This window comes from Chiroxiphia lanceolata, chromosome 3 (assembly GCF_009829145.1).
Source record: "Chiroxiphia lanceolata isolate bChiLan1 chromosome 3, bChiLan1.pri, whole genome shotgun sequence".
NCBI lineage: Eukaryota > Metazoa > Chordata > Aves > Passeriformes > Pipridae > Chiroxiphia > Chiroxiphia lanceolata.
The window spans coordinates 111,214,844-111,226,449 of NC_045639.1; the positions used below are offsets into that span (position 1 = coordinate 111,214,844).

The following is an 11,606-nucleotide window of genomic DNA, read 5'->3' on the forward strand; positions in this document are numbered from 1 at the left end:
TATATGTCAGCCACAAGCTTTATTCTAGCTTCTTCCATTGCTTTAGAAAAGCACCAAAGGCAAGATTTCAACCCAAAACACTGTATTTCCACTGGAGAAAAAACCCTCCTCCCCCCACCACACCCCTGCAAAAATACCCTCAATTTTCTTTTTTTTGAGGGAAAAAACCCATGTACAACGTAACTTTTGCTTCCAAAAGCAAACATCAGCAAGCAGTGCTGTACAACAAATAGCATATACAGAAACTCATAAGAAGCCTTTTTTGAACAGCACCCACCTAATATAAGAACTCGATACAAGTCAGTGCACCCACACACATAAGAAATGCCAGTCAAGAGGGCAACTTATTTCGTAAGAAAGTACAGTTATAAGAAACAAGCTAACAATAACAGTCTACCAACAACATGTGTAGGAAAAAAAGTCGACAATGTCTACCATCAACACTTCTTTGACAAGGAAGTGGCAGGTAGTGACAGGCATTTAGTCAGGGAGAAAAAAAATACTCAATAGCTTGTCTTGTATTCTTGTTCCCATGAATACATTTTCATGGGAATGTTTGGCACACAGGCACTTTATCAGTTTCATGTGGTGAACATGTCACTTGGTTTCAGCAGTGCTGGAGGGCACGAGTATCTTCAACTAAATCACAACTGTGGCCGGTTTGCTTTTCTACAGGGAATAAACACAGATTAGACCCAACAAGATGTGTCTATAAATGTATATAAATGCATTATCATCTAAAGTCACAGCTCTACCGGGCTTCAGACTAAATATTATCAACATATTGGACCATATTAGAAGACTACATTTACAAAAAGATGAAAGAGCAGACCTGCCCAAAAGATGAAGCAGCAGTGCTCCCAGATTCCAGTTATGAGTTCAAGTCACTCCATCCCTCACTGGGCTTGGCATACACCACTGCAGGAGTTTTTGCATCCTGTGGATCAGGTACCTTCTACTCAAACTGCCTTTCCAGGCAGTGGCACACATGTGCAGCAGGATCCAGCTCTGTGACATGTGGTTGCACCACCTTAGCTCACATCTCCTGTGCTGCTGCTGAGAGGGCGAACATACTAATTCCATGTAAAGTGTTCAAGGACAGTGGGCAAATTTGGACAATAATATTTAGCAACCAAATAAGGGAAAACAACTAAAACAAAGAGGTAAAAACTATAAAAGTATTATCAAAACCACAAAAATCAAGAATAATTCTGCATCTAGGTGATGCAATTGCGGGAGAATTTGTAGATTCACCATTTTCACATTTTAATCAAGTTCTTTTAACTGCCTTTTTTTTGCTTAACAGGCAACTAGATCTCTATTGCAGGCTTCATTATTTGCTACCCATAAACCAGTCAGCTTTCAGTACAGTTGTACTGAAATATAATTACCAGTTCAATCCCTGAAAGCACATATGCTATCTCTACTTAAACTCAGTTCAGTCTTCATCAGGCAACCACAGAAACAAGTTGCCCAGACAGGTTTTGGACTCTCCATCCTTGGATAGATTCCAGACCTGTCAGTAAGGTTCTTAGCAACCTCATCTAGATGCTTTCAGCAGCTCCAAAGGCCCCTTTCAACCAGAACTGCCCTACAATTCCATAGATTATAGCCAGAAAGAACCTGTACTATTTATTTGGTGCACTGATTACCAGTAACACATCAAAATTTTTAAGAAACAAAAAAGATGTACATGCGCTATTCACAAACAACTAAGATGGTATTATTATGGGTTTAGATTTATAGACCAAAGATCTATTATGGGATTGGGGCACTCAAATCCCAAACTAAATGCTTGGTAGAGTCTGCCTAGCAGTCACTCAACCTGCCTCAGAAACATGAGCAAGAACAGCATGCTAATGGCAGATGCTCAAAAATTATAGCTTGGGTGAACCATCCAAGAACAAGCTCTTCCAAGAGGCTCAATCCATCAGGTGAATAAATAATTATTAAACTGATTTCCAACCCAGACAGAGTAGCAGCTCTCATTGCATGTAGTCACCCCTAAACTGACAGTAAGTAAGCTAATGACACTAAGAAAATCTCAACAACAGTATCAACTACATAAATTCAAATTAGTGTTTTAACTGTGTTTTCTAAAATAAAACATTTTCTAGAAAATTAGAAAACATCTCAACACCAAATACACAACCCATTTGGGAGGTTTCAGGTACACTTACCATGAAGCAAGGACTCCTCTGGTAAGGACTGGAAGTTTTCTGCTGCAGAGGTTAATGCCTATACAAAAAGGGATCTTCTTAGGAAGCTGGCACTGTTGCTAAGACATCCACTGAGGTGCTTCCTTTAATACTAGACTAACTTTTTACATCAGCACTACTGGACTCCTATTTACCACTGTTTTCCCCCCTTATAACTCATTATATTAGGTCTTCTGCCCACTTTTCGCTTTGATTCAAAAACTGCATGTGAAGAACAAACTGGAAATTCATTCTGTTATCACCACAGCATGGCTGATGACCTGAGCTTTGGGTTCTAGACACGACTTTTTCATGGTAGGTACTTCATGAAGAACACTGGTGAAAACCTTACTATTCTTTCCTAATTACTTCATAATAGAAGTATTTTTCATGATTTACCAGTTAGTTAGCACCCTTTCTGAAAACCAGTACTGTCCTACCCAGTCCACTACCACACTGCCATACCTCAGATGATCTGCAAGCCGAGTCAGGAATACCGTTCCAGACATTCTCAGGAGCCACAATTTCCTCATTGCCACTGGAGAGATTCAAGACCTGCAGAGAGGGAGCCAAAGTGTATCTAGCACAGCAGCAATACACTCACCAAATAAGACACTGCAGTGGGAAAACACAATTGAGGACTCTCTGCCTTTAGAAGGTTTTGAGAAGTCTGTATCTTGCAAGGAAGAGCAAGTTAATCTCTAAAAAAACTGAATATAATTACTGAATCTGTTCAAGGCTCTTCTGGACTTCTAAGCTAAGTATAGTGAGAAACAAAGGCTGTAAAATACCTACTAGATCAGAACCAGAAGAAAGCTGGTGAAATAATAATACATAATAGACACTGAACCTCATCTGAATACAGCTGAGGTTAGTTTTAGATACCCAAGGGATCTACTAGCAAGGGAGCTGGCTTCCACAATCTCAGGCATTCAATCTTCCAAAAAGTTGCTTTTCTGTAAAGATCTTTTGGATTTGCAACCTTAATTATAACTTAAAGGTCATTTTATCCAAGTATGACATCTGTGATGTGTGTACATAGACACACACTCCCCCTGAACTGAAGGAAAGCTTCCGATTCATCCCACAGCATAAAGAGCAGTAGAACAAGGCAGCTCACTAGATTATCCTCTACTGTTAAAGTTACCTCCCACCAGCCACTAACGTAGTACACATTTCACTGAAGCAGGAATAGTCTTGGATTCATTATTATATACAGTATAGTTCAAGTTTCTTCCCGAAGTTCTGCTGTTGTAGCACTAATTCCTCAAAACACCAGTAAAATAGTACCAGGTTTCATGAGCATTTAATGGTAAAACAGCTCCACAGCAGAACATTAACTCGCAGGCCAGATAGAACCACATGTATAAGTGTGCATCTCAATCTGGAGCCAACTCCTTCAATATTCCCAGTCAATACAAGGGAATAAGATGTGAAGGGAATATCAAGTGTTGGCACGTAGCATCCAACTCTATTTGAGACACTTCTGTTTCTGTGTAGCCTGTTATAGAGTGAAGATGTAAAATATTCAATATTAAAATATTTAGAGGAAGACTACAGAATGACCAGATCTTAAGAAGGCAGAAAGAATATTCAAACCATACTTACCCTAGTACCTTTTTCAGATATCTCCAAAATGCGAGCCTCACACCACTGGAGAGAGGTCCACACCACACATTTGGAACCAACAGCAAAGCCCTTCAGATTACAAGGATATTCAGGGTGTGCTACAAGAAATTATGACATATCAATGAAGGAGGAAGAAAAAAACCCAACCACATAAAGTCCCAAAAAAATCACCCCCCAAAAAACCTAAGATGCCTCACAACACTGCTCCCCTGCCCCCCTCCAAACTACTTACTTGATATGTCAAAGCTAAAATTTGTCATCCTGAGTAGTCTTGCAAATGTATTTCATGTTCTGAAATAGATTTCCAATCAAAATCATTATTCTCCCCAGGTAAGATTAGTTGCTGTTGCACTGTCACATTAAACATGAGATACTACACTTAGTCCGCTGTCCTTAACCCATCAAATCATACTGACGTTAATGCTAACATGTTAGCTTATCAGGAAATAAAAATTAGGTTTCTACAAGCAAGCTATTCTCATGTCTGAGTGAGCACAACATTTTAATTATTTAACTTCTCAAAATGAGGTAATTTACCTGCACTGCAGTCAGCCAAGTTCTCGTTTTGCTTTTCTTCTTCTTCATCCCCAGACTTACAGCCTGACGACTGCCCATGCGTATTTCCACACTCTTTAAATGAGTCAGTCAAGTCTTGTTTCATCCACTCTTCCACACAGTCATCTTGCTGCTTCTGCCTCCCCTTACGTTTCTTAACTTTGTAGTCACATGATTTTACAGGGAAAACAGGCCTCTGATCCACTGAGTCTTTCGTGAGAAATGAAAGTTGACTTCCACTATTTGCAGAATTCTGCAGCACAGCATGTTCCAGCTCTAACAAGTCCTCCTCCCTGTCTTCCTGAGAAGGCTGAACATCAGGCAGCACCAGTTCCAGAAAGTGCCCAAACTTGGCACTTACCACTGACTGCTTGTCATGGGTCTTCAGGTCCAGTTGTTTCTCAGGTCTCCCACCAGATGACGACAGCCTTAGGGGAGGGGTGTCTGCTTCCATCCAATCACCTAGTAGATCTTCTGCCTGATGAATTCCAGACAAATTCACTTTCAGTTTCTTTGGGTTCCCTCCCAAAGAAGGCTGAACATCAGGCAGAATCGGCTGTTCTGACTTCTTTCCATCACTAACTGAAGGCACCAGGTTTTCTTTCTCATTAAGTAATGTTAAAATTTCAAGAAAGTTCAGAGCTGCCAACTCTCCTGTCTCCTCACTACAAACTGGCAGCTCCAGCAATTCCTGTTCCAACACTGTCTCTCTTGTTTCACTGCCTGATGCTGTCTGCACTTCAAGTGACTTTGTTTCCAGGGCTTCCTTTGTTTCTTCACTGAAGGAGGACTTGGCTGAAAGTGCCTCTAGATCCAGCAGGAACTCTTTTAAATCATCATACGAATAGTGCATTTCTAATGGATCCAGTTCTACTAACATCCCTGTTCCATCGCTGGAAGACGGCTGTGCCTGGAGCACTGGCAATTGCTGCAGCTCTTCTGGTTTGTTTCCTAGAAAGAGGGTGGCTGCTGAAGCACTGCCCGTCAGTTCTGCTTGCAGCTCAGCATCCTCTCCAAACAGTACTTCAGACAGTTCTTGTTCTGAAGCTGTCACTTCACTCCCTGAAATATGAGGGCTGCAGCATCTCATTGGTTCTAGTAACATACTGTTATCACTATCACCTTCAGACAGAGGTACCTCTTTATCAAAACTGTTCTGATGCTCTGCTGTTTCATATCCATCATCAGCGTTCCCACTGGCAGCTCCCACTGATACATTTGCTTCTGCAGTTTCTAAGCACCCAGAAGTTACACCCAGGAAAGGTTCAGAACAAAGTAAAGCACTTCCTTCCTGACCTAATCCACAAACAGCACTAGTTTCTCTTTCAAGACAAAGACCCATATCACTGTTTGAACTTCTATTTTCCTTTAAGAGGTTGTCAAGACTTGAGAAAGCACTGTCACCAGTTCCTTTATTAGCCTTCCAAAAGGGCTTCATCTCTTCATTAATACTATTGCCAGAAGCTTCCAGCTTGACAACACAGAGAGGAACTTCAGAATCTTTATCTTTCTGAGTTTCTACTACTTTAGCTTCTAATACAAGGTCTGCAGTCATATTATAAAACTTCTGATTTGCTTCACTAAGCCATGAGCCCTCTGAAGGACTGAAACCTGAGAGACAGCAAGCAAATGCCTGACCAGGTACTCTGAGCAGTTCACATGGAATCTGTCGGACCATCTCCATGCCAACAGCTTCCTGGCTTCCGTAATCCACATGTCGAACAACTACGCTGTTACCTTTTACACTGATGATCTGAGCTCTGTAGAACCATCCATCTTGACTGTATTTTGCTAGACAAGTATGACCACTTTTAATACAAGATATTCTGCCATCGTTCAAAGAGCTCAGTCCAAGCTTTTCAGCTTCCTCTATTTTTTTGTCAATGTAGCTCAAGTGTTCAGTATCAGCACTATGACACCAGAAGTATTCTGGGCCATTTACTACCGTGATGTAAATTTTTAAAGTCTGACCTGCCTCTGGAAACTTCCAGATAAATGATTTACAATCACAGGAAATCTCACTTGGTGCCTGAGGAGGCAAAGGCTCACACGAAGTTATCATGTCACTGTTCTCTCTTTTATCAATTATCTCAGTTGAACAAGATCTCTCTGTATTTGCAAGATCATTAGGTAAATCCACTGTTATTATACCTTGATGGTCACTGAGAATAACTTCCCATTTATCCTCAACCTTTTCTACAAATTCACATGACAGAAGGATTTCACTTGTTCTCTTGGTGAAGTAAAGCACTGCTTTCTCTGCCCAGTCTGTATTTTTTTTGCACTTAAGTCCACCTAGGAAGCAGTGAATGCTTATTGCTGGAATAGATGACAAGTCCTCAGGGAGCCTGCACGCTTGATGAACACTAATTACTGAAGTATCACCATAATCAATATAGTGTACCCTTATCGAATTGTCAGAAGTCTTCTCTTTTACTGCAGCTCTGTACCACAGGTTGTCTTCTGAATAAACAGCACTGATTAAATCTCCTGCTTGGAAAAATTGTCCACAAGGATTCTTCGCTGGTGTCCCCTTGTTTAAACTTTCCAAAATGCTGTTAAGCTGAACCTCATCACTCCCTAATTGAACATAAAAATCCAGTGGATCATTGACATAAGACACATACACTAATGTTTTAAGAGCTGGCACTATCTTCTGTTGTGGTAGATCAGACACATTTTTAAGCATTACACACCTGTCTTCAGCACCAGATTTAATATCTGACAGTGTATCCATCTGGATAGAGAGTAAAGACTCCTCCCCTGCTTTACTTAACAAAATAGCATCCTTTTTACTGCTAAGCATTTCATCAGATTGTAGTAATCCAGCTGCCAGACCTCCCTTGCTAGAGGGCTGGAAAAGGTTTACATCTTCTTTGAAGTGCCTTTTGCTCCCTTGTCCTCCCTGAGCTTCAGATCCGCATTTTTTGCTTTCAAGAGGCCTCCCTGTATTTAAAGGGGACGCTGCAGTCTCATTCACATCTCCATTTCTAGAGCACCGAGTCTCACTTTCTACATGACTACACAGTCTTGTGTTGTTTAGGCTTAGCTCCTTCAGTTTTGTATTAATTTGAGTATTACTATCAAACAATTCAACCAGCAGCGTATTATCAGAGTCCTTTGCTACTACTATTGCTTTTAATTGCCTTTCTAGGACAGCTTCCTTAAACCATGTTGCAGCTTCTTTGGAAACAGAAGATACATCAGATATGGAACACTTTATGGCCTGCATTGGCACAAGTAGGATATCAGAAGCATCACTGGGTAAAGGAAGCAGATCGTCTTTCTCTACGGTCTCTGTGTTCCCAAAATCCACAAAGAAGACTTTTGCCTTAGGTTGTGTTTCCATAATTACTCCCCTGTACCACTGACTGTCAGCATACCTTGCTAGGCACAAGCTCCCAGACGTTCTCAAGGTTCCTGTGCTGGTCATTGTTTCACTCAGGTGATTGATGTTATCAGCCAGCTGTGCTAAGGTATCTGCACATCTTTCAAGCTGGCAATAAAACGTCCATGGATCCTCAATGTGTGTAATATAAACTTCTTCCTCACTCCCAATTTTGATACCATGATTAGAATAATAGTAAGAATGAAGCTGAACCAAGGATGCCAGATGCTTTTGAGGAAATAAAGGTCTGGCTACACCTCTCTGAGTCAGAAACTGGCAAGCACTCTGAAAAGGTGTTATTAAATCTACGATGTTAAACAGGTCCCTATTTATTGAAGCCAAGGCAAATATTGTACACTTCAGTTCAAGTTCAGATGACGAATTAACAACAAACTGCTGAAAAGTATTAATCGCTTCTTCTTCCCAAGCAAAAGGATTCTGACCATTGGGTTGGATTAAGTTATAAAGGCTGCACCTGAAAGCCTGAGCCTCCAACCTGAGGAATCGCTCATCAATTGCACGGAGGTTTGACAGGTACACCTGCTCTCTGTTGCCATAGTCAACATAGACGACTTCTACTTTTTCTGCACGAAGTGCTTCACTAACAATTAAAGCCCTGTACCATTTCTTATCCTCTGAGTACTGGGCTAAACACACAAGATTTGGCCAAACATGTGGCTGGGATGAATTCTTACAGTGCTCCTGAATTTCATCCATTAGTAACTCAAGATCACGGCTATTTCTACTCAACTGACACCAGAAAACACTAGGGTTTTCAACGTATGACAAAATAACACTAACAGTACTTCCCACTTCTAAGTGGCCTCCACAAGAATAACCTGGCTTAATTTCCACATAATTCTGTCTCAAAGGCACGTGCAAGTTTCCCTTGCCCTTATATTCCTGAGTAGGAAGAGATTCACTACTTTTAGAACTGTGAATGGCTGCAACAGGACTCTCTCTGACCATCACAGTGATGTCAGGATCAACTGCTCTATCATTGCTCTTTAGAGCAGACTCTTCTCTGAGCCTCTTCTCTGCATTTATTTGTTTTTCCTCTGCACTACTTGCTAGGGAAGAGGCCTGTGTCACAGCCTTTTCATCTAAATTCTGGAGAGTCTTGGATATTTCACACCTCTGGTATTCAGCATAACCTCCCTGGGCCATGAGTTTACTTACTCTTTTCTCTCCTAACTGGGTCTGGTCAAAAATTTCAACCATGTATTTGTCACCCTTCAAACTCAAAAACCAAACCTTCAGTCCCTTGTTCAGCACAATCTCCCTGAACGCAGACACAGAGGCTTCACTCCAAGCCCCTCTCAGAGGGGAGACACCTGCCAAACAACACTTCAGAGCTAGAGCAGGGACTTCCCTGAACCGAGGGAGCAGGTCCTTCACCGCACACCGATCCACAGTTTCCGTACTGCCCCTGTCCACCAGGTATATTTCCACCCCACCATCCAGCACCCTGGTGACCACCGCTCGATAAAAGCCACCCTCGTTCCCACTGGCACAACAAAGGGATCCAGGGTGTGGGTCCCACCCAGCACCATCCAGCTTCGTGGCATGGGAGTAGAAATTCCACATGCACTGCCTCAGCTGCCTGAAAAGCTGGTGGTGCTCATTGAGCTGCAGCCAGAACTCAGATGGATCTCGGAGGTAGGAGACCTGTGCACTGTAGAACACACAGGTCTTCAGCTGTACACCAGGTACATCAGCAGAGCCCAAATCTCTGTGTGTTAAGACAGGAGGTGCATCTGATGGCAATTCCAATTCTCCAGCTGAGGATTCTTCTAATCCCAGCTGTCCACGAGCCTCAGTTTGTCTAACCTGCTTACAACTGCTGACCAGGCAGCAAGCCTGAGACCCAAAAAGATGGTTCAAGTTGACGCCGCTTTCCCCATACAGGGTCACGTAATAGAGATGCTCAAAGGAGTTAAAGGCTTTGATGCGAGCACTCACTCCTCTGCCTTGCACCAGTGCTTTCAGCACATCGATCTGTGATGAGGACCAGCCACAGCCCCCATCAGAAACACCCTGAAGAGCACACACATAAGTCACCACAGGCATCCGAAAACACTCAGCAGGCAAATGGCGCAGGTTAGCTCTGGTCACAGTCTCCTTCCTGCCATAGTCCACAAAGATCACGAGAGCTGCCTGCTGGTCCTGCTCCCCTGTAATAAGCTCCAGCAGAAGGGCACGGTACCACTGGCCATCCGTGCCACGGGCAGCACAGGGTGAGCCCACCTTGGGCAATAAATCCTGCTCCCACCGGTCATAAACATGGCACATGGTATCAGAAAGGGAACGGATCTCCTGGGACAGGCATTGCAACTGGCAGTAGATGTGATGTGGGTCAGAGACATGGGTCACTAGGACGGGCTCTGTCACACCCAGCTGAAGCTGTGGGTAGAAGTAATCCAAGGCAGGTGACAGGGGCCGATATGACAGCAGCACGTGGAGAAGCCGAGGCACTGCAAAAGCTCCAAGGGAACATGTTGAGGGCTGCTGCTGCCAGAGCTGCTGCTTTAGGTGGCCAAAAGGCAGGCAGCGCCTGAGCACCTGGCAGAACCAGACAGGAGAGACCCGCCTGGCCAAGCCCAGCTGCTGCATCTGGGCCACGAGCTGGGGCAGCTCGAGCACGATGAGCTGCGGGGACATCACCTCCTGCACCACACCAGACACCTCCTTGCCGTGCAGGAAGCTGAGGAATTCCATCGCCTCCACCGTCCACTTGGAGACCGGTGAGTCCCCGCAGCCCGTGCCCTCAGGGCCTTGGGAGGGCATGACATTGGCCACGACGCAGCCCAGCACCTCCGGCGGCAGCTGGAACAGCTCCGGGCAGCCCCGCGCCAGGTGATAGGCGGACGTGGCCACCAGGTACCCCTCGTCCAGCAGGAACACGCGGTACCCCTGGGCGCTGCAACTCACCACGCAGCAGCGGTACCAGAGCCCCAGCAACTCTACGAGCCCCAACTCACCAGGGTACAGCCCCACCCCGCCGGCCGCCTGCCCGCCGGGCTCGGGGCGCGCGGCCAGGCGCGGCCCCGCCGCCGCCTGTATCTCGCGGTGGAGGCGGGCGTAGTCAGCCTTGCGCTCGCCAGCAGCCCCCAGAGCCTCAGAAGGGGCCACGTCGGGGCGCAGCCCCACGGCGCGGACGCGCAGGTGACGGCGTCGCCGCGGCCGAGCGGACCCCAGCCCGGCGTCCATCGCGGGGCCTGCGGGAGCTCATCGCGCCTTCGCCGCCCGCACGAGGCGAAGACCCTTCCTCCCTCCCTCCCTCCCTCCCTCCCGCGCCCCCGGCCTTATATGGGTCCGCGTCGCCCCGGTGACCCGCGGCCAACCGTTTAGCGGCTGTCCCAGCGGTCGAGCCCATTTCGATCCTCGCGGGGGGACGGGGTGGGGGAGAAGGGGTGGAGGGCGCTAATTACACGGGGACCGCTCCTGCTCAACCGCGACTGCCCGGAGGCGCCACAAAGAGGAGGGTTATTACGGGGTTATCGCCCTGGCCCCGCGGGCGCAGCGCAGAGCCCGCAGGAGGTGCCCTCGGCAAGCGTGAGCCCTCCACGTCAGCCGGGTGACAGCGGGGCGGGAGGGGCGGGGTGAGGGGAGAGGAGCCAAGACTGCTCAGCTCCCATTGGCCAGAGAGGCACCGGAGGCGGGACATGCGGCAGGGCTTGGGGACTATTGGCCAGTGCGGGCGGCGGTGTGAGGGTGGGGTGCGGCGCGCGGGGCGGGGGGCGCAGTGTGAGAAGGGGCGGCGGTGTGAGCTCCCGGGGTGTCAGTATGTTCACACTGAAAAAGAAAGATTTGTTAAGGATTAAAGCAGTTTTTCA

At 45.8% G+C, this 11,606-nt stretch overlaps 1 protein-coding gene across 2 annotated transcripts; it reads right to left on the reverse strand.

Moving 5' to 3' along the window:
* On the reverse strand, nt 1-11,027 carry TDRD6 (tudor domain containing 6). Of its 2 annotated transcripts, XM_032681467.1 has the most exons (5): nt 4,365-11,027; nt 3,807-3,925; nt 2,664-2,753; nt 2,181-2,238; nt 1-669 (listed from the first exon to the last, which is right to left on the reverse strand). In XM_032681467.1, exons 1-5 carry the CDS (start codon nt 10,978-10,980, stop codon nt 608-610), a joined length of 6,945 nt encoding a protein of 2,314 aa, XP_032537358.1. In that variant the 5' UTR covers nt 10,981-11,027; the 3' UTR covers nt 1-607. The 2 variants fall into 2 exon arrangements, with proteins under 2 accessions (XP_032537358.1, XP_032537359.1); XM_032681468.1 differs by lacking the exon at nt 2,181-2,238 and having other exon boundaries at nt 529-669.
* Between the last annotated feature and the right edge of the window lie 579 nt (nt 11,028-11,606).